This window comes from Choloepus didactylus, chromosome 4 (genome assembly GCF_015220235.1).
Source record: "Choloepus didactylus isolate mChoDid1 chromosome 4, mChoDid1.pri, whole genome shotgun sequence".
Classification (NCBI taxonomy): domain Eukaryota; kingdom Metazoa; phylum Chordata; class Mammalia; order Pilosa; family Megalonychidae; genus Choloepus; species Choloepus didactylus.
In genome coordinates, this window is record NC_051310.1 from 28,937,597 (window position 1) to 28,961,786 (window position 24,190).

At 36.6% G+C, this 24,190-nt stretch overlaps 1 protein-coding gene across 5 annotated transcripts in view; it reads left to right on the forward strand.

The window, feature by feature from the left end:
* CEP128 (centrosomal protein 128) overlaps nt 1-24,190 on the forward strand; it is a 632,097-nt gene that overhangs the window by 305,824 nt on the left and 302,083 nt on the right. For all 5 annotated transcript variants that reach the window (XM_037832153.1, XM_037832154.1, XM_037832157.1 and 2 more), the window contains one exon: nt 4,369-4,561. In XM_037832153.1, coding sequence (XP_037688081.1) covers nt 4,369-4,561 — 193 coding nt within the window. The remainder of the gene's footprint in view (nt 1-4,368; nt 4,562-24,190) is intronic.

Genomic DNA, 24,190 nt, shown 5'->3' on the forward strand with positions numbered 1-24,190 from the left:
GTTCTCTGAGCATTTATGATTTGTGTATTTATGTTGTTTAGAAGATTTGAGAAGTTTTCCCCAACAATTTCTTTGTATACTCTTCCTAGACCTTTACCCTTTTCTTCCCCTTCTGGAACACCAATGAGTCTTATATTCGGACGTTTCATATAATCTATCATATCCCTGAGGTCCATTTCGATTTTTTCAATTTTTTCCCCATTCTTTCTTTTATGCTTTCATTTTCCATTGTGTCATCTTCGAGGTCACTGAGTCGTTGTTCAACTTCCTCTAGTCTTGTACTATGAGTGTCCAGAGTCTTTTTAATTTGGTCAACAGTTTCTTTAATTTCCATAAGATCATCCATTTTTTTATTTAGTCTTGCAATGTCTTCTTTATGCTCTCCTAGGGTCTTCTTGATATCCTTTGTATCCCGTACTATGGTCTCATTGTTCATCTTTAGTTCTTTGAGTAGCTGCTCTAGGTGCTGTGTCTCTTCTGATATTTTGATTTGGGTGCTTGGGCTTGGGTTATCCATATCGTCTGGTTTTTTCATATGCTTTATAATTTTCTGTTGTTTTTGGCCTCTTGGCATTTGCTGAACTTGATAGGGTTCTTTTAGGATTTGTAGACCAATTGAAGTCCTTATCTCTAATTTATCAGATCTACAGCTTCATGGAGTACACTGTCTCTAACGAACCAGCAGGTGGCGTCCACGAGCCACCTATTCTCCACAAGCCAGTTCTCCCCTGCTTAGCCTTTTTGGTGAGTGGGGGAGTGAGTCTTGTGGGGTCCAATTGGTGTACCAAGCTTGCGTGTGTAGTTGGTGTTGCCTGCCCTGTATATGGGGAGTGTTTCTGGGCAGTCAGGGAGGGGGGGTGGCTCTAACAATCAAATCTCCCTGGTGATCCTAGAGTTTTAAAGCTGCTGCAATAGTCTAATCCTTTAGTTCATCCTGCCACAGTTTGTCTCTGCCACTGACCCACAAGTCCTTGGTATTGGCCTATGGCTCCTAGGACTTGCAAGTGGGCCCCTCTTCCAGGCTGTGCACCCCGGGTCCTCTGTTGAGGGTTGACTGTGCTATGTCACAGGTGAGTGCTGTACCCCCAGGGCAGTTCTGGGTTGCTGGGCTGTGTAGGGAGGCTCTCAGTCTGCTGAAATGATGGCTGAATGGGGCTTTGTTAATTCACAGTGCTCCACCTTCCCAACTCTGGGACAATCAGCTGAGGTTGCAGGGAAGGCTAATGTCCACACCCAGTTTTGTGGTGTGTGCCTGTTATTTGAAGCGCTTCCGTCACACTGGGTTGTCTGGGGCAGCTCTGGGCTATGGGGCTAGCGATGGGCAGGAGTGTTTCCTGTCCACCAGGATGATGGCTGTGAGCGGACACCCCCCTTTTCTTGGGAAGTTGTGGTGTTTAGTGAATTTTCTCAGCCACTGGATTATTGCCTTTTGTCTCAGAGCTCTCTTAGTTCTGCTCTTGTCTTGACCTGCCCAAATTACAAGTCTTTGAAGCTTTCTGTATTGGGCTTCTTAGAGTAATTATTTTAGAAAAAGAAAAAAGGATTAAAAAAAGGGGCCCTCCTCAGAGATCTAATGGGTTATTGAAATGCTAAGAGACAGAGCAATTAGGGCCATTAAGGAAAGGTCCACAGGGCAGGGAGATCAGCTTTTCTTCGGGATTTGCATATGAGCCTCAGGGCCTGAGCTCTGCCCTTCCCCTTTCTATGTTCACCAGAACTCCAAAAATACTCTGCTTTTATTTTGGAGTTTTTCGTGTTGTTTTTTTCTATGCCTGTCTCCTCTCTGCTGGGCTGGCTGCTCTCAGATTCTCTGGTGTCTGGTCTCAGTCTATCTATGGTTGGAGTTTGGATCAGTAGAATGAGTTTCCCATAAGGGCTGCCACTGCAGTTCTCCCTTCTTCTTCCTGGAGCTGACAGCCCCTCCTCCCACGGGACTGAGCCTGGCAGGGAGGGGCGCGGGTCCCCTGGCCACAAAAACTTACAGATTTCGCTGATATCAGCAGTTCTACGTTTTCATGAGTGTTGTATGAAGTATGCCCAAAGTCAGATTGCTCTGTGGTGTCCATTCCACCCAGTTCCTGGCTTTCTACCTACTTTCCTGGAGGTGTAACTAAAACATACAGCTCAGCAGTCCGCCATCTTGCCCCGCCCTCTGTATTATTGCCTTTTGTCTCAGAGCTCTCTTTCTGTTCTTGTCTTGACCTGCCCAAATTGCAAGTCTTTGAGGCTTTCTGTATTGGGCTTCTTAGAGTAAAGATTTTGCTGATCTCAGCAGTTCCATGTGTTCATGAGTTTGTGTGACGTATGCCCAAAGTCAAATTGCTCTGCGGTGTCCAGTCCGTGCAGTTCCTGGCTTTCTACCTACTTTCCCGGAGGAGTAACTAAAACATACATCTCACCACTACATCATCTTGCCCCCCCAGTCTATTTTTGAACATTTTCCTCACACCAGGAAGAATAAGAATAAGAATAAAAAATGAAAGTAAAAAAGAACACCCAAATCATCCTCCCATCCCACCCTATTTTTCATTTAGTTTTTGTCCCCATTTTTCTACTCATCTATCCATACACTGAATAAAGGGAGTGTGAGCCACAGGGTTTTCACAATCACACTGTCACCCCATGTAAGCTACATTGTTACACAATTGTCTTCAAGAGTCAAAGATACTTGGTTGGAGTTTGATAGTTTCAGGTATTTACTTCTAGCGATTCCAATACAATAAAACCTAAAAAGGGTCATCTATATAGTGCATAAGAATTTCCACCAGAGTGACCTCTCAGCTCCATTTGAAATCTCTGAGCCACGGAAACTTTATTTCGTTTCATTTCGCATCCCCCTTTTGGTCAAGAAGGTGTTCTCAGTTCCATGATGCCATGTCCAGATTCATCCCTGGGAGTCATATCTTGCATTACCAGGGAGATTTACACCCCTGGGAGACAGGTCCAACATAGGGGGGTGGGCAGTAAGTTCACCTGCTGGGTTGGCTTAGCTAGAGCGTGCCACATCTGAGCAATAAAGAGGTACTTGGGGAGACTCTTAGGCATAATTATAAGCAGGTTTAGCCTCTCCTTTGCTAGCTACAGTCATTTTTAGCAAAGACCTGAATTTCTTTATTACCAAATATACCTGTGGTTTCTTGTTGGCATTCTTTATCATTGAACATATCCATCTTCTTGCAGTACTTTCTTTCTTTGGATTTTATCACCCCAGACTCTTGATTTTCCTTCTATTTTTCCAACCACTATTCAGCTTTATTTTCAGGTTCCTCTTCCTTCCATCTCTTTTATATCCATTTGTCTTCTCTTTCTAGGTATTCTCCTTGAGCTCTCATCTATTTCTAAGTCTTTAACTTCATCTTCTTTGGTGCAGGGGGTGTTTGAAAGCTGATGTATATGGAGAGCCGCTATTTAGGGGCGATATCTCAGTTCTACTCCATCATAGTCTGAACTATGCTATCCACAACCTCTTTTAATATACTGTGCCATGTACTGAGATGTTCCTACATTTTTGGAGGCCTACATTTTTCCTGCTTACAGATCACTGCTCTTCAGGGAATCTGTCCCTTAGTTTAGTCTAATTTTCTCTTCTAGTCCACCCATTCTCTTATTTTGCTTCTTATCAAGGTACAAACTTTTTAGGAGAGTAATCTCACCTGGGAAGTCGTGAGTCCCGGCTGAAATCTTATGCTATTGAAAGTGGCTAAAATATTTATTTTCCTAGCCCTGCTTTAAATATCTATATATTAAAGATAGGTGAGGTTATAGTTTGTGAAAAAGAATAATCCGAGATTAACATTCCTAGTCTCTTATGGAAGGCATCTGCTGACTTTCTCTCCCCAGCCTATAAAGAGTCTCTCCTTCTAAATGGTTAGGTGGGCCTAAGGGGATGACGTATATCTAGGTGCCATTAGTGGGAATGTTATCTCATTTTTTAGGCTTCTGAAATAAAATTCCCTTTTGTAACAAGTTTGTAGTCCTACTTTGGGATATTTTGATTTTCAAATGTCTGTACTGGAATGACTTCTGTATTAAATTAGGGGTCTACTTGTATCACAAATGGAAGTTTTGTAGGCCAAATGGTTCTGTAGTAGTGCCCTTCCAAAAGTGATAGACTATACCAAAGGCTATATCAAAATCCAAGAAAATTGTATCTTATTTTCTGTACTAACTTTTAATTGATGCATACCAGTATGAAAATTAAAGCATTATGGATATTAATCTTTAAATTTTGTTTAAGTTTGTTTGTTATTATCTATATTTGCTCATGCTATCATGACACCATTTCATTTTTTTCTCCTCCTTTGAAATGCTACTGTTTTTTAGTTTATTCATGTTTATTTTAAATTAGATATATATGTCATTTTTTAGACTAAACTTCAGTGGCTCTGTGAGGAATTGAAAGACAGAGAAAACAGAGAGAAAAATCTACGGGAACAGCTAATGCTGTGCAGACAACAACTCAAGGATCTCACTGAGAGCAAAGAATCTGAGCTCCAGTATCTCTTTGAACAGATAGAAAGACAGGAACAACTTCTGGAAGAAATACACTGGGAGAAGAGAGGTGTGTTGGATGCTTTTACCATTATTTTTCTTTGTTTATATTCATGGAATCCTAAAATTGGGAAAAAAAAACACACACACATACAAGGCATCCTCCATCTGCTTATACTGCCTCTAGTTCTGACTTTTTCAAAACCTGTCTCTTTTCCTTATCTCTTGTCTCCTTGTCTATCTTCGTTTCTGGGTCTAGAAGAGAAAACTTCAGCTATGAGAGATCTGTATTATGAAAAAATTATTTGGGGGTTTTCCTTCAGCTACTGTGTCCTTCCTTTTTGTACATAGTACTTGTATCTACTAGCTGTTTACAGGTATTAGTTTAGTAACGTAAGTTTGTTCTCCCCTGGCAAAATATCAGAATTTACATTTTACTTCCATTTATTCAGTCGACAGATATTTATTTTGTGCCTATTTTGTGTTAGACACTGTTCTTCTAAGTGCTGGGGATACTGCAGTGAATAAAACAAAACAAAACAAAACAAATCCTGCCCTTGTTTAGCTTACGATATATGGGAGAGGGCAGAAAATAAATGTAATAAATACGTAAATTATATAATATATGAGAAAGTCACAAGCACAGTGGGGAAAGCAAAAGAGTAAGATATAAGAGTTTTGGAGAACAAGGGGCAGGGTTTAATATGTTTAATATGTAGCCAATACCTAACTTTAAAAGGTAGACAAGAGACATGGAAAACTAAGTTTCTGTTCTGTAATACGAAGGGTGCATCACGGTAGGAAGAAAACCAGCAATTATGTTTGGGACTCTCATGTGTATCTTAAGTTGGGTTGACCTTAGGCTACTGTTTTATTGGTGGACTTTATTAATTTAGTAACCAGAGACTTAATAAAATGTACCTTTAAGAAAATCTTAACAATAACATATGATAATCCTTTTTAAAATAAGTTTTGTATTTTTCCTTCTAGCAATCAGGATTATTCTCTGCATGTATACCACTTAGGAATTGTTTATTACTGTACTGTAGTGAGTCTTAATTTTTTTGGTATTGATCCGCTTTACATTCTTTAAATTTTTGAGAACCCAAAGAGCATTTGTTATTGTGGTTGTATGTATCACTTTTTACTGTATTAAAAATTAAAACTGAGATTTAAAAATATTTATTTCTTTAAAATATCAATTATGTTTATATTGCATAATATTTGCTATATATTACATGCTAAGTATACATTATATGTTAGCACCAAAAGCATTTTGATGAAAATTAATTATAGTTTCCCAAACAAAACAGAATTAGAAGGGTGGCATTGTTTTATATTGCAAATCCTTAATCCGTAGATTAAAAGAGGATAGTTAGATTCTCATTTTTATTTCATCATTTAATCTCTTGTGTTATTACATGTCTTTCCACATCTGAAAAAAACTGTACACTCATGAGAGATTGATAGCAGAATGTATACATAATATATTAGTATTATCATTAATGGGTCTTGGAGATCCCTGGAGTTTTCCCCAGACCACACTTTGAGAATTGCTGCTCTAGTGCAGTTAAGATGTAAACTGTGTGAGTGGTGAAAGTGTCAGAGGATTCCCTTGTATTTTTTTTTTTTTGATGGTCAGATAGTAGCATCTAATTATAGAATTTATAGATAAAACACTGTATGGTCTCTATACATGTTATAGACTGCTCACTAATTAGCATTCAATTGCAACCCAGTATTATTTCAGTAAATAGTATCCCATATTGTCATTCAACAAAAAATTTCTTTTTATAAGGAATTAATGCACTACTCCTTTGTATAAGGAGTAATACGTTATAAATAGATAAATTGTCAATGGGGATAAATTCAAAAGAACCAAATTTTTTTGCATTAGATATTTATATTCAAATGCCCACCTTTTTCATAAATGCTTTAGAAGGTAAGCCTAAAATGCCTATAACTTTCAGTTTATTTACTTTTACTTCTACTTTTGAATGTAACGAATATATATTGATTGCTTTGTATCTAATAGAGCATTTGAATTTTCTCATAAAGTTTTTAACTTATGAAATTTTTTAAAAAAAGAGCCTACTAGAGTTTTGATTAGTACTGTGTTTAATTTGTAAATAAATTTGAGGAGGATGTATATCTTAATATTTAATCTTCTAATCCGTGAACGTGTTTGTAATATTTATCCACTTGTTTAGGTCTTTAACTTTTCTCATCAATGTTTTTATAGTTTTCAACAGGTCTTGCACATCTTTTGTGTGTGTGTGTGTTTAACCTATTTCTTAAAATCATAAAAGAAAAATAAGTCTAGTAAAGCCCCAAACTTTTGTAATGGAGAAATGTTGTGGTAATGTCTTGTCTTATGTACGTACAACATTGTACACTAGATGCTGTGGGAATTCAGAAGTGATGAGAACTTTGTATCTGCTACCAAGCAAATGCTATTATAGTTGAAGACTTAAAAACATGTTTATTAGAAAGCAATATCAAATAAATACTTAACTAGAATTATAAACAATGTTCTTAGTGAAAAAGAGTATTGATTACCTCTGTGGAGGTTCTTATGGGGAGGTTTTTCTTATCGAATGTGTCATTTGATTTGGATCTTGAAAAATGAAGTAGATTTCCATAAGGAAGAGAGGGGGAAGAGACAGTCTCTGCAGAATTTATCTCCATAGTGATCACTTTTTGCACACTTAAGCATTTGTTTACAAAGCTACACATAGGATAGGTAATGGCCAACAAAACTGGTTAAGTTTAGATATTTCTGAAGTATCAAGTTATCTGTTGTAGAAATTTGTGTTTGATTCCCTTCATCATCTTGGAAACTTATTTGTTAAATAGAATGAGGTTAACCTATCTATAAGTGAAATGTGACAGAGAAACTTCCTATTTGCTGGAATTAATGCTATTCTTAGCATGAATATTGTTAGTTTGATTTAATGTCATATCAGGTAACATGTGGCAGGTAAGCTGTGGCCAATGGACAATGATTTTGTGCCAGCAAGTGCTACTGTATTTGTAGATCTGAGTTATCATGCTTCCTGGGCTTTTCTGGATGGTTAGGTTTGGGCTGGAGTGTTCCAAAAGGAAAGAAATTCTCTTAATAGGGTTAATGCCATGGGCCTCATAGAAGTATGGTATTTATCACCTGAGAAATTCTTCTTTGTTGTGAGTAGCAACAAAGACAAGAAAAAAGACATGTGGCTGTGCATTTGGGAGGATTTAGGTATGATGTAAGAATACTTTGAAACTATAAGTTTTACTAAAAACTAAAATTTCTTTGGGAGTTGAAAGGATTCCTTTTTTCAAAGGTCTTCAGAAGACGAGACACCTGTATAGTATGATTTGGTTGCATTCTTGCTGTATGAAATGCTAATGGTTAAGAATGAAAAGAGGAGACAATTTTCTTAGCTTAATTTTTCCTTAAACTGAAATCGTGACTTTAATTTAAACAAGGGTCTGATCTTGCTTCCCAGGTCCTCTGTGGTTGTGACTATGGCTATTTAGTGTACACAGTTTTTCTTCCTGGAGTAATTAGAAATTGACATGGCCTCTGAAATTCCTCTTGCCTAAAGATATAATTTGATCTTCTTACACAATTTCCAATATTAGGTAGGTATTAGAATTATATTACTGTTGGATTTAGGTGGGATTACCACCAATCCCCCACTGTCCTGGTACGTAAAAAATAGTAATTCCCAGTATCTTGCACCAAGTCTTCCTGAATCAGTTACTTCATATGGTATGTCATTTATTGGGACTTTATACAAGGATGAAATAAACCATTGTTAAGGCCTCTTTGTTTGGGAGGTACCTTTCCTAAATAACTTTAAAAAAGGAATATACTAATCGGCTGTGGGAGAAGGGAAATAGTCCTCCAGCCATTTCAGAAAGTAATACCTTTACAGCAGAGGACTGATTGTTTTCTGATTTAATTTTGCTTTATTTTTGTTTAGCATGTGTATCTTAGCCAAGAAATAGGCAATTAGGAAGGATAGAATAAATCATCTCCCTACATTTTTTTTTTTTTTTTTTTAAGTTCAGCAGTTTTGAGTTTTACCCTACCAGTGGCTATTGCTGAAGCAAGCATTCAGTGGCCTGTCCTGGCCTACACGTATCTTAATTCCTCCCTTAATGAGTTATGGGAAAGAAATGTGTTTAGGTGTTATGTATCCACTAGAATGAAGGCTCCTTGAAGGCAGGGATTTTTTTTTTTAATGTTCAATGCTATATGCCCAGTATCTACAAAGTACTGGGCACTCAGTAGTTGTGTTAAATCTTTATTGTGTAAATTAATGAATGAAAGAATTTAAAAGTGGCATAGTTAATAGAGGAACCATAAATATATTGTTTACTGGAAAAAATCACAGTATAAAAAATAAAGCATAATTTCTTCCAAAATTTTAGATTTGTTTAGATTTAAAATGTCAGAGATGATGTTCTCTGGCCATTTTTGGTCCAAATTTCTTTTCCCCCAGTTTGAATTTTACTGAGGTTCCTATGAACTCTGCATAACCAAAAGACAAATCTGCAAATATTTGGCACAAGTTAAGTAATTTTATTGCAGTGGTTTACCTTTTGTTTATGACACATTGGGATTAGATAACTTCATTTGTCTTTCCTAATATTTCAGTTATGTATTGCATTTCACAGTATCAGTTTTTCAACCATTTACATTTTTGTTCATTTCATGACAATATTCTCTAAGAATATTATAATAATATAACAATGTTAAGTATTGTTAATAGTGATTCTACCCACATTTTATATTATGATTTGAGTTAGTTGCTGGTTTGCATTTGAAAAAATTCAAAATACCTGAATGCCCAGAAAAAGAAAGAATATTAAAACTACTTGGATGGTTAAAATACTCTTTAAGATTCATCCTTAAGAGTAGCATGACTATAACTTTTAGAGTATTCTGTTTGATACTTATCATAAATCTTGATTATAATTATTTGTGCTGAGTAGAAGAAACCAGGAATGGGAGAAGTTGAACAGTTGAAAGAAAAGTTAATTAGTTTAACAAGATCCCCCAAAATAGAATGGATTGAGTCAGAAGTAAAGATGGAGAAATGAATCCTAGAAAGAACAAGGGCAGAATTAGGCATTTATTTTTCTTCCTCTATGATCCCTTTAGCACTTTATATATTACTATTTGGCTTTTTCACTTATCTCAATAATTTGTATAGTGCTTCCTTATTTTGACTGTAAGCTCCTCAACATTTGTGATTGTGTCTAATTACCATGTCTTGTATATGCTCGTTCTAGTTTGCTAATGCTGCTGGAATGCAAAACACCAGAAATGGATTGGCTTTTATAAAGGGGGTTTATTTGGTTACACAGTTACAGTCTTAAGGCCATGAAGTGTCCAAGGTAACGCATCAGCAATTGGGTACCTTCACTAGAGGATGGCCAGTGGTGTCCGGAAAACCTTTGTTAGCTGGGAAGGCATGTGGCTGGCGTCTGCTCCAAAGTTCTGTTTTCAAAATGGCTTTCTCCCCGGATGTTCCTCTCTAGGCTGCAGTTCCTCAAAATGTCACTTTTAGTTGCTCTTGGGGGTGTTTGTCCTCTCTTAGCTTCTCCGGAGCAAGAGTCTGCTTCCAACGGCCATCTTCAAAATGTGTCTCATCTGCAGCTCCTGTGCTTTCTTAAAGTGTCCCTTTTGGCTGTAGCTTCTCTTCAAAACATCACTCACAGCTGCACTGAGTTCCTTCTGTTTGTCAACTCATTTATATGGCTCCACTGATCAAGGCCCACCCTGTATGGATGGGGCCATGCCTCCATGGAAATTATCTCATCAGTGTTATCATCTACAGTTGAGTGGGGCGTATTTCCATAAACAACCTAATCCAGACATTCCAACTTAATCCCCACTAATATGTCTGCCCCACAAGATTGCATCAAAGAATATGGCCTTTTCTGGGGGACATAATACATTCAAACCAGCACCATGCTCAATACTTGTTTGAAGAAAAGGATGGAAAGAACAAGATATAGTCCTGAATTTGCCATGTAAGATTTTTGAGAGACCTATTTTAGTAGATGCCTTGGGGGTTTTTAATCCAGATTGTAGAATAATTTTTCTTGACTATATTCTTTGCAAAATGCTTCCAAAGGATAATACTTGTCACGTGGTAGGTACCTGAGGCACACCCAGCTTAGTAATGAGTCTGGTATAGAATAATCTGTCATATTATTCTGGCCTTATAGATGGCTGTGAGGTGAGTACTCTGATTAATTAACAGAGATATGACTCATTCCACCCCCCCAATGTTTAAAAATTACCATGCTGTCCAAGGTATTGACTCTAAAAAACATTCTACATTCCCAAAGATTGACATCTACCCAGTTTGTCGTTATCAACCATGGTGATGTCAGTTTTTTTAGGATTTTTTCCTTCGGTATCATTGTTCCTTGTGTTGTGAGAAACTCCTTTCAGCTGATTTCTCCGTTTTACCTTGCTCTTCCTCTTTTGCAGCTGGCAATGAAAGGCAGAGCAGAGGATAAGTTCTTAGAATTCATTTGTGGAACAAAAATAGGGGAGGCCCTTGTGAAATTATAGGCATCTCTCCTGACATGTAGGTTAGACATGGGGGATTGCATCATTTATGTTTTTTTTTTTGTACATTATTTATTTTTTGGCTTATTTTTCTAGCCACTCACCCATTCACCTATTATTTATTCCACACATTGTGTCAAGCAGGTTGTCAAGTTTGTCTCATGGACAGACAATTTGACAATCATGGCTTACAGAAGTACTAGTCATTTAGTCCAATAATAAAGAGTATTTAAATAAGTATTTAATTTTTTCTGTTGCATATTGGGGTGTAATATTTAAACATCCTGAAATAATTTAAGGAATGATCTTTAAGTATAATATAATTTATTCGTTTGGTTTTTGGTTAGCTTTTAAATATCTGTTTAGCACTTCATTTTTAAATTGTCAACAGCTTGTTGAGAAGTTCAGTGATGCTGACCATTACAGATAATGAAAGATTATTTTAATCGATAAATTAATATTTGTTATTTAAGCTCATTGAACTATTATTTTGTAAAAATGAAATTACCCCTCTTTTATTTTCAGGCTTTTAACATGATTGTTTTTAAAAACCAACTGAGAAACAATTGTTTTTTAAAATTTAATTATAGACACTATTAGAGTCATCAGAATTTTGTTTTATCTTTTTTTCTTAGTCTGTGTTTTTGCTTATGTGTGTTCATTGCAATAATTTTGTTTCTCATATGTTTTATGTTATGATTTGAAATTCAGCCCAGGTCAACAGGCATTGAAATTAAACTCCAGTGATTGACTGTTCCTAGAACCAGAATTAAATGATTTAATGATATGCCTGGAGCTCCTGATACATAGATCTGTGTGGGTCTCAACTTCATTTGAGTGTATAATCAGCATTCTTGTTGTTAGTGAATAAATGAGGAATGGAAAGTCATGGGTACTTATTCTTTAGTTAACTGTCTATATCTCCACCCCCTACTTACTATCCTCATGTAATAGGTCTAATGCTCATACTACTTCTATTGGTTAAACTTAATTTTAGAAACAAACATTTTCAATATCTTCACCTGTATACTCAGTTGGCAACAGGTCAATATTGATTGAATGGGACATTCAGTTGTTTAACATTTACGTTTTTCCTCTTCAAAAATATTGTGTGTGTGTGTGTATGTGATACTGTAAGACTATATTCTGATGGAAAATTCAGAGATGTTAACTATATTATGTGAATAAATTCTTATATTTTCTTGTTACATCATTTTATAGATTATCTGTGTCATTTTCTGCTACTTCATAGTTCAGCAAAGCTGTCTACTTGAAATTGAATCATAAGCAATCTCAGGGAGAAAAATAAGACAAGGTTGCATATGGTAAAATAGATTTATTATGAATTTTTAGGTCAGTAAGTGGCTTTCATTGAGTTCAGAGCACATCTTTCCTGTGTTTGGGTTCTTTCATGCTTCATATCAGAGCTACCTTAAAAAGTGTGTGGAAGGAATATTTGTGCATTTTGGCTCTTTATGGAGAAATGAACTCTTGGCAGAGGTGCTCTTCTTCTTCCTTCTTCCTTCTTCTTCCTTCTTCCTTCTTCCTTCTTTCTTCTTTCTTCTTCTTTGTATACCATAATGGGCACCATTCATCTTTACTATTTTGTTGCTTACGTAATAGTTACCAGTTGTGGTAGGCAGACTAATGACCCCTCAAAGATGTCCACATCCAAATCCCTAGACCCTGTGAATATGTTACCTTACATGGCAAAAGGGATTTTGCAGATGTGAGTAAGTTAAGGACCTTGAGATGAAGAGATTGCCTTGGATTCCCTAGATGGGGCCAAGATAATCACAAGTGTCCATAAAAGTGAAAGTGGGAAGCAGAAAAGGAAGCCAGTAATGTGATGTGAGAAGGACTCAATCCACCTTTGTTGGCTTTGAAGATAGAGGAAGGGGCCACAAGCCAAGGAAAGGGGACATCTTTTCCAAGTTAGAAAAGGCAAGGAAAGAGATTCTCCCCTAGAGCCTCCAGAAAGGAATGCAGCCTGCTGATGCCTTGATTTTAGCTTGGTGAGACCCATGTCAGACTGCTACAGAACTGTGTCATAATAGATTTGTGTTGGTTGAGGCACTGAGTTTGTGGTTATTTTTTTTACAGCATCCATGGAACATGAATGTGCAATATTATCATATTCATTTTTTTTCTGAGTTCAAAATAAAATTTAAACAATTTTTATAGGCCCTAGGCATTGTTCTTGTTTTGCCTATTGGAGAAATCAGCTCTGGATTTAACACTATAGGCTATGTTATAAGAGTGTGTTGGGGATCTAACTGTGTGGAGAAAGGGGTGAGGAAAAGGTTGAGATTAGAGTTTCCTGAGAAAGTGACATGTATGTGGAACCTAAGCCTGATTAGCCAGGTGAGGTTTGGCAGGCAGAACTGTCCAGGCAGAGAGAACAGTGTTTGCAAAAGGCCGACATGAAAAAGAACCTGGCTGGAACTTAATGAGATAAGGAAATTGAAGCTCAATCAGAAAAATTGTTTCTGATCTAACAGTATATGGCTAGTAGATGCAGTAAAATTATCTGTGTCCCTAAAATGTACTCAGTTTTCAAATGACTGGTGTACCTTTGGTAGGTACTAAATTTCCATTTATGGTTGAATTCTTGAGTAAGTATTTGAAGTTTGATTATTCTTAATTGCTTGCTAAGTTGGGATCCAGAATGCTTTAGATACTAGATGTGACTGCTGAGAATAAACATATGCTTGTTGTGAAATTTAAAGTGGAAATATTTTTAAATAGAGGGTGGCAAAATATTATGTTACATGAAATTTCAATTTGAAACTCTAGGGAAAACTTTCTCATTGTATTAATCTGAAAATTTTCCTAAGAGCTTTAAAACCTTTAAAAGATATGTGTGATCTGATAGAAAAAGCACTTTCTCCCACCTTCGTTGTCCCCTGCAACTAGTGACTACAGAGTTTTCCTTGGTTGTTCCACACGTATCTTTTCCTTCCTCTCTATTTAGACCACTTCTGACTTATTTAGCTCGTTATTACTTCATACCTGCAAGAATTGCAAAAGCTTCTAATTTGCAAGATCTTCCTAATTTATTGTCTATGTCTTCTTCATAGTCTTCACCCATGGGCCTGCCATAGCCTCTATAATAGACAATTTTCTCAAGCAGGCACACTCCAGTGGGTGTGTTCAACATCACCCTGATGTGCTTGTATTTCCATTACAAAATGTGCTAATGTGCACATATTTTAAGTGTGTGTTCCCTGGACTCCAGTTATCCTCTTCCATTTCTGTGCTATTTATTATGGCATTTGGTGAGCATGACATCTTAGAGGAATAATAATTAATTGATTAATCCTTTTCTACAGTTGAGTCTGCTGAGACTGGGAAACAAGTGTGGGCAGGTTTTTTCTCCAAAATTAGAGAGTGAATAACAGGTGGGAGAGAAAAACTCAAGCCTGTTTTCCTACCACGTATCAAAATGGAGTAATACTCCATCAACCTCAGTAAGCTGTCTGAATGGGAATCAATCTGTCCTTCCTCACTATTTTGGGATCTTTATCTATTCCTTTGAAGTTATAAAGAGACCAAGTTTTTGTTAGGGATGCTAGAAAGAAAATTGCTTTGTCAAGATCTCAGTCTTTTTGGCTATCATAATGACTAAACCCCTAGAAGTGCTTTCATAAAACTGGACAGAGCTGGTGTTCATATTAACTCCTTGGTTGTGATAACTAATATTTCTAAGATTTTCCCTTCACTGTATTTTGTATGTGATAGCCTATAATTTCTTGAGTAGCTCACAGGAATGTCAAACTTCCAGGCCCAATTAATAAAGCTAATTCTAAGATTATGGTATAAAACCAACGTCTTCCCCCCATAAACAGGAAACTAAGATCAAAGCTTTTCTTATGTGTGCCTCTACTTCGAAGGTGATAACTACTTCCTAATCAATCAGCCAAACCACACCTTTCTGTATTGCTTCTAAGATTCAGAGTTATGTGAAGAGTAGTATAGTTTTCAGGACAGCCAGTTACTTTTCCCAGTCACCCACATAAATTTCCCGGTACAATAATATATTTCCAAAAGCTGTTCTGTCTAACTTCTTTATGCTTTTATTATAATGAGAAATTTGGCTTTCTTTAAAGCTTTCAGAATTCACTGGAGTCATATATAGTCATATACTGTCATATACAGAGTTCACATACAGCCATATGTGTAGCTTAGGATTTATAGTTTCTTCTTTTTCCCTCCAAAACATTCCTGTCTCCCACTAAAGCCTCAGTGGATTTGGCAATCTCCCACCTTCTCCTCAGGTTAACATGTCTCCCTACCTACTTCTGTACTGACTACAGAATGGCCCAACATACCTTAACAAAGATGTCCTTTGCCTGCTGTGTGTAATGCATTTTCTGAGCTATTTCCTAAATGTACCAGTCCTCATAATATTTCACTAAATATATTGATCTTAATGTTTTTAAAGGGAAGAAGGAGAGGTAAACACTGTTATACTGAAATATCCCTCTTTCAAGCAAACTTTTTCAAGTAAAAATTATTCTTCAAAATGTACTCTGGAAAGTGGAAAAATATAACTAGTTAATATATGAAAAGAGGAAAAATATAACTAGTTAATATATGTTTACATTCCAGGTAAAAATCAAAGTAACTTGAACTCTGGCCTTTGTATTTATATACTGTTGTACATTATGAATATCTTCATATTTGTTTATGTTAATTTTCTATTTGAATCTAAAAATTATTATTTTTTTGACTCTTTTCTTAATCCAGATGGAATAATCATCTAAACATCTGTTAAGAGAAAATTAAAAAGCTTTGATTTGAATACATTAAGAATAAATTAATAAGAATTTGCTATATCCTATGGCCCTTTGTGTTTGAATTCAATATTAATGCTTTTTAAGCAGTTCCCATAGAAATGCTTACTGGTACCCCTTTTATTCCTCATTTTGGAATCTGTGAAGGAAACATATAAAATGGTGTATTTTCTGGGGAAGGATTGCTTTGAGATTTTCTCTCTACTTCTGTGTAGCTGCCTCTGAATTCTGGAATAGGATATGGTAGTTATCTCCTTCCTGTTGAGGGTTCTGCATGCAAAACTTATTTTTTTATATTTTTTTAAATTTTCTCTAAATTGACCCTTTTTCAAAGTTAAACTAATGTGCCCTTTTTTTAAACTTCCTTAGGATCTTTTTTTTTTTTAATTCAATTTTATTGAGATTTATTCACATAACATACTGTCATCCAAAGTGTACAATCAGTTGTTTACAGTACCATCATATAGTGCATTCATCACCCCAATCCATTTTTTGAACATTTTCCTTGTACTAGAAAAAGTGAAAATAAAAATAAAAAATAATAGTAAAGAAGAACACCCAAAACACTCCCCCCACCCTATTTTTCATTTGTTGTTTTGTCCCATTTTTCTACTCATCCATCCATACACTGAATAAAGGGAGTGTGATCCATAAGGCTTTCACAATCACACTGTCACCTCTTGTAAGCTACATTGCTGTACAATCATCTTCAAGAGTCAAGGATACTGGGTTGCAGTTTGATAGTTTCAGGTATTTACTTCTAGATATTCCAATGCATTAAAACCTAAAAAGGGTTATCTGTATAGTACATTCGAATGCACACCAGAGTGACCTCTCAACTCCATTTGGAATCTCTCAGCCACAGAAACTTTATTTTGTTTCATTTCGTATCCCCCTTTTGGTCAAGAAGATGTTCTCAGTCCTACAATGTCAGGTTCAGGTTCATCCCCTGGAGTCATATCCCGCGTTGCCAGGAAGATTTACACCCTGGGGAGTCAGATCTCACATATGGGGGAGTGCAGTGAGTTCACCTGCCAAGTTGGCTTAGCTAGAGAGAGAGGGCCACATCTGAGCAACAAAGAGGTACTCAAGGAGAGACTCTTAGGCACAATTATAAGCAGGTTTAGCCTCTCCTTTGCAGTGATGAGCTTCAAAAGGGCAAGACCCGTGATAGAGGGCTGGGCATATCAAACCGCCAGTCCTCAGTGTTTGTGAGAACATCAGTAACAATCCAGGTGAGGAGGCCTATCACCTCTGCATTTCCCTCCAGCTCTTCAGGGAGGCACTGCACATGTATTTTTATTCTTTGTCCAAGTTGCTTTGTGATGTGTTGCTGTTTCACACTAACCTATGCAAAACTACCAGGTCTTACTTCCTATTACAAGCTCTATGTAATTATGGTATTTGAACGAACTGTGCAAGTTAAACTGTTTAGGAAATACAGATCTTGCACCAATTAAACATCTCTTCCCTTGGTCTCACATGGAATTTGAAGTTTTAAAATGCAGTCAGTATTGTCCTTTACCTTTGGCCCAATTTGCCCTAGTCCTAACCACATCTGTTTCATTCATATCTTTAGTTGAAGTCTGGATTCTTTTTCTGCTTTTTAAACAGTTGCTATATGTGCTAATACTGACATTCATACCTGCTGAGTTCTAGCTCTGAGTTTCAGGTGTCACAGAGATACCCCAAGTTCCAGGGATTGATCAGGTTATACACAAATGGATCAGCATCCCGGCATCTGGAGATAACCATTACAGTTCAGGAATGGATGTGACTGCTGTAAGAGCTTACAATCTAGGGGCCATTAAAATAAGCATTCCCCTGATAAGCTGTGCTCTAAGATTCAATTCTGAGTTTACACAGTGTACTTAGTCCATAATGGTGAGGTATTATAGTGTTTGCCTTTGTTTCTGGCGTAGTTCACTCAAAATACTGTCTACAGGTTCCATTCACCTTGTTGCATGTCTCACAGCTTCACTCCTTCTTGCAGTCGCTCAGTATTTCATTGTATGCAGACACCACAGTTCGCCATTCTGTTCCTCAGTTGATGCACCCTTAGGCCACCTCCACCCATTGCAAATCATGCATACGCTCTCCATAAACACCAGTGTGCAAATGTCCATTCATGTCCCTGCTCCCAGATCCTCCAAGTAAATGCCCCCTAATGAGATTGCAGGAGATTATGGCACCCACAAGCTTAGCTTTGTGTGGAATCTCCCCACTGTCCTCCAGAAAGGCTATATCATTCTGCCTCCTAACTAACAGTAAAAATGCACATCCCTCTCTCCATGTTTTCTCCAGCACTTTTATCTGTGTTTATATTTTTCCATGGAATTTTATGGAGCTATATTCACATACTATATAATTATCCACAGTATACAATCAGTTGTTCATGGTATCATCATCCAGTTGTGAATTTATCACCACAGTCAACACTTGAACATATTGTTTACTACAAAAAAAGTTTTTTTTTAAACAAATAATAAAAAAGATAAAAAGAAAAATAAAATATCATACAATATAATATAATAGTAGGATCAGACAACACCACCACTACAAAGAATCCCATATCCCTCCCTTATATCCCCTTCTCATACTTATTTAGCTTTAGTATATTGCCTTTGTTACATTTAATGGAAGCATATTACAGTGTTACTGTTGACCATAGACTTCAGTTTGCTTTGATTATATTTTTTTCCCCACTACCATCCCCTTTCCAACACTCTGCATGGTTGACATTCATTTGTTTTCCTACATGCAAGAACAGTTTTATATTTATACATTTAGTCACAATCATTGACCACTCCATTTTTTGTTAAGTCCCAGTCTTTATCTTCCATCTTTACCTCAGGTGTCATACATGCTTCCTAGCCCACCTCTTTCAGCCTTACTCATGGACATCTTTGTTCAGTATAGTTACAATATTGTGCTACCATCACACGGTATTATGCTATCAGTTTCTGGGTCTATACAATCAAGCCTGTTGAACATTCTGTAGTCCTTCAGCATGAAATGCCCGATCTCTACCTTCTTTCTATCTCCTGGTAGCCTGTGTTATCAGCTTTTAACTGTCAAAGCTTGCTCATTAATATTGTTTCATATTAGTGAGACTGTACAGTATTTGTCCTTTTGTTTCTGCTAACTTCACTCAACATAATGTCCTCAAGATTCATCCATGTTATTATATGTTTCATGTCTTTGTTCTCTCTGCAGCTGTGTAATATTCCATCATGTGTACATACCACAGTTTGTTTATACACTTATCTGTTGATGGACATTTGGGCTATTATGAATAATGCTGTGATAAACATCGGTTTACAAACGTCCACCTGCTGAATCCATCAGTTTACAAATGTCCACCAGTGAGTCCACCTGCTGAGTTGGTTTAGAGAGAGAGGCCACAACTGAGCAACAATAGAGGTTCTCTGGGGGTGACTCTTAGGCACAATTATAAGTAGGCTTAGCCTCCCCTTTGCAGTAAGAAGCTTTAAGGGCAAGCCCCAAGATTGAGAGCCCAGCCTTCTAAATTGGTCATCCCCAGTGCTTACAAGAGTGTCAGGAATTCCCCAGGTGGCGAATTTCCACACTTTTTCCCCCAGTCCCTCATAGGGACTTTGTAAATACTTTTTTATTCTCTGCTTATAAATTCTCTCAGATGTATTGGCACTTCACACTAACCTGACAAGCCAACCAGATCTCATTCTCTATCGAGGTTCATTGTAATTATGGTGTTTGAATAAACTGCCCATACAAGTTAAATTATGTAGTGTGCTACAGAAAATATAGAATTTCCACCAAATAAACATCTCTTCCTTTGGTCTCACACAGAGGTTGAAGTTTTAAAACACAGTCAGTATCATCCTTTACCCTTTAGTCTGATTTACCTTAGTCCTAACCAAGTCCATTTCATTCATTTCTCTAACAGAAGTCTGATCTCTTTTTCAGCTTCTTTAACAGTTGTATGGGGTAATGCTGACATTCATAGCTGCCAAACTCTGGCACTGAGTCTTAGGTGTCGCACAGATACCTGAAGTTCCAGGGACTGACCAGGTTATACACAAACAGCTCAACATCTCAGAATTTAGAAATAACTGTTACAACTCATGAAAAGATGTGACTGCTGTAAGAGCTTACAATCTAGGAACCTTTATCATATGCCTTCCTCTGATAACCTGTGCTCTCAGATTAAAGTCTCAGAGTTTGCACGTTATATTTAGTCCATATTAGGGGGTGTTGCAAGTTTATTTCACTCAACATACTGTCCTCAAGTTCCATTCACCTTATTGCTTACTTTACAATTTCATTCCTTCTTGCCACCGCTTAGTATTTCATTATTTGCATATACCTGTTTGGATGTATTTTGTCCCCTAAAACACCATTATCTTTGATGCAATTTTGTGGGGGCAGATGTATTAGTGTTGATTAAGTTGGAAGCTTTGGATTAGGTTGTTTCCATGGAGACATGACCCAACCAACTGTATGTAGGTGATAACTCTGATTAGATAATTTCCATGGAGGCGTGTTCCCGTCCATTCAGTGTGGGCCTTGATTAGTTCACTGGAGCCCTATAAAAGCTCAGATAGAAGGAGCTCACTGCTAGCTGCAGCTGAGAGAACACATTTTGAAGATGGCTGTTGGAAGCTAGCATTGACATTTTGGAGAACTGCCATTTTGAAATACAACATGGGAGCAAGCAGACACCAGCCATGTGCCTTCCCAGCTAACAGATTTTTTCCGGATGCCAATGGCCCTTCTCCAGTGAAGGTACCCTACTGTAGATGCCTTACCTTAGACCCTTTATGAACTTAAGACTATAACTGTGTAACCAAATAAACTCCCTTTATAAAAGCCAATCCATTTCTGGTATTTTGCATTCTGGCAGCATTAGCAAACCGGCACAATACCACAGTTCACCATTCTGTTTAGCAGTTCTTCTTCATTTCTTCTTTCCTCCATGAGCACCTTGAAATTTCACCCCATTCTTAAAAATTTCTAGTTCTGAAATACTTTTTTCATGTTTCAGCATCTCAGTCCCAAAGTCCATTTTATAAAAATTTGGTTATGTGATTATTAAGCTGTGCTCACTCTCTTTTTCCCTGCCTCTTTTTGAAATACCCATTTATTCGTATTTTTAACCTGGACAAAAATATTAAATGACATCAGAGAGTGTATAGGACGCATCTGACCATACGGTTTACATTTTTTTTTTTTAAGTTTGTTTTGTGCTAGTGAAAATATTTGTCTTGCTCAGGATCCATAGGCAAGTAAAAAATGACTTCTTTTCAATGACTACTTTTTAGTGGTTTTAGAATATGAGATGATGCTTTGGTCACAGTGTTGAAAAGAGACAGGCTTTTTACTTTTAGGGAATTAAAAATTCTGATTCATATAAGGATTTACGTAACAATTTACGTACAAAGCTATGAAAAACTATAGCTAAGCAAACGGTTGGTGGAGTGCCTCTGCTTGGACCTAGTTCTTTTTTTCATGTAGGTTTGGTGCATCCAAAGAATGAGCCACTGAAGGAAGCATTCTTTGGTCTTCATTGAATATGAAATACTATACTCTGAGGTAATATAAATTATAGATTATTGGTAACATTCATGAAGGAAAGTTTTTCATTGAATTCTTTGTTAATAGGAAGTTTGCATTCTAGTCAAGTGTTATAAGCCCTATTTCCTTGGTAAACCAGGCATATCATGGCTGCCATGGATATAGGAGATAGGAGATAGGTGATGTTTGTCGGTTTCTAAAGTATAAGGAAATGATGGAAATACCTGTGCTTTGGAAGATTTAGAGTTGGAAAGGAAAAGGGGAGATGTGTTGATTCCCTTCAAAATGATCTTATAGGTATTTCTTTTTCTTTTTTTTTGTTTTTTCATGTTTACTACCTCATACTACTTCTTTCCTTTTTTATTCAAGGCAAAGGAACAGAATAAGTGAATAATTTAGAGCCTTTATTGATGAAGAGTTATTTTGGGAAGACAATCATTTTTTTTTTTCTTTTTTCAGATTTCCTTTGCTCCATTTGTGGGTTTTAAAAGATCTGTGACTGTAGTTGAAAAACATTAATATCTGATTATTTGATATGTTAATAAACTTGAGTTAATTCCATTTAAGAATTCCAGATTTTTCATGTTGTATATTTTCTCCAAAAGAATTTTCTTTTCTTTCAGATTTTAATTTTGGTTGTGAATTACAGTGTACACTGATCAATGTGAAGTTTCCTCTTGCACCAAACTTGAGTATATTATATTTCTTGGAATCATGGAAATTTTCCTGCTTATATCTATAATTTTCATTAATTGTGGATCCTTCCTGTTGGGGATAATTTGAAAAAGAAGGAACTTGTTTTCTGGAATAGATAATAGAGATAAAGGAGGAATAAGTAAAAAAAATAAACCAAATGCTTTCGCTGTGTAATAGGATTGGGTGGAGATAAAACTTCATGAGAACAGGTCCCTTGGTTTTTCTTCTTTTTCTCAGCAACAGACACATAGTAGGTGCTCAATAAATAGTTATTGAGTAAAAGCTACCTAACTCTTTCTATGAAGCCATCATCACCCTAATTTCAAAACCAGGCAAAGATACTACAAAAAAATTATAGACCAATTTCTTTAATGAATATAGATGCAAAAATCCTCAACAAAATACTCACAGATCGAATCCAGCAGCACATTAAAAGAATTATACACCATGACCAGGTGGGATTTATTCCAGGTATGCAAGGCTGGTTCAACACAAGAAAATCAATTAATGTAATACACCACATCAATAAATCAAAGCAGAAGAACCACATGATCATCTCGATTGATGCAGAAAAGGCATTTGACAAAATTCAACATCCTTTCCTGATGAAAACACTTCAAAGGATAGGAATAGAAGGGAACTTTTTCAATATGATAAAGGCAATATATGAAAAACCCACAGCTAACATCACACTCAATGGGGAGAGACTGAAAGCTTTTCCTCTAAGATCAGGAACAAGACAGGGATGCCCACTATCACCATTGCTATTCAACATTGTGCTGGAAGTTCTAGCTAGAGCAATTAGGCAAGAAAAAGAAATAAAAGGCATCCAAATTGGAGAGGAAGAAGTAAAACTTTCACTATTTGCAGATGACATGATTCTATATGTAGGAAATCCAGAAAAATCTACAGCAAAGCTACTAGAACTAGTCAACCAATACAGCAAAGTAGCAGGCTACAAGATCAACCCGCAAAAATCTGTAGTGTTCCTATACACAAGTAATGTGCAACAGGAGGAGGAAATCAAGAAAAAAATCCCATTTACAATAGCAACCAAAAGAATCAAGTATTTAGGAATAAACTTAACCAAGGACACAAAAGACCTTTGCATAGAAAACTATAAGAAACTGCTAAAAGAAATTGAACAAGACCTGAAAAAATGGAAGAACATACCATGTTCATGGATTGGAAGACTAAATATAGTTAAGATGGCAATTTTACCTAAACTGATTTACAGATTCAATGCAATACCAATTCAAATCCCAACAACTTACTTTACAGAAATAGAAAAACCAATAACTAAATTTATTTGGAAGGGTAAGATGCCCCGAATAGCCAAAAATGTCTTGAGAAAGAGGAGTGAAGTGGGAGGTCTCACACTACCTGACTTTGAAGCATATTACAAAGCTACAGTGCTCAAAACAGCATGGTACTGGCATAAGGACAGATATACTGATCAATGGAATCGAATTGAGTGTTCAGAAGTAGACTGTCACATCTATGGACAACTGATCTTTGATAAGGCAGTGAAGCCGAAGCAACTGGGAAAGAGCAGCCTGTTCAATAAATGGTGTTTGGAGAACTGGATATCCATTTCCAAAAGAATGAAAGAGGATGTCCATCTCACACCTTATACCAAAATTAACTCAAAATGGATCAAAGACCTAAACATTAGCACCAAGACCATAAAACTCTTAGAAGAAAATGTAGGGCAATATCTTAAACATCTTGTGAAAGGAGGTGGTTTCTTAGACCTCACACCCAAGGCACGAGCAACCAAAGAACAAATAGACAAATGGGATCTCCTCAAAATTAAACACTTCTGTACATCAAAGGACTTTGTCAGAAAAGTCAAAAGGCAACCTACACAATGGGAGATGATATTTGGAAACCACATATCAGATAAGGGTTTAATATCCCGAATATATAAAGGAATCCTGCATCTCAATAACAGAAAGACAGACAATCCAATTAAAAAATGGGCAAAAGACATGAACAGACATTTTTCTGAAGAGGAAATACAAATGGCTCAAAAGCATATGAAGAAATGCTCAACTTCACTGGCTATTAAGGA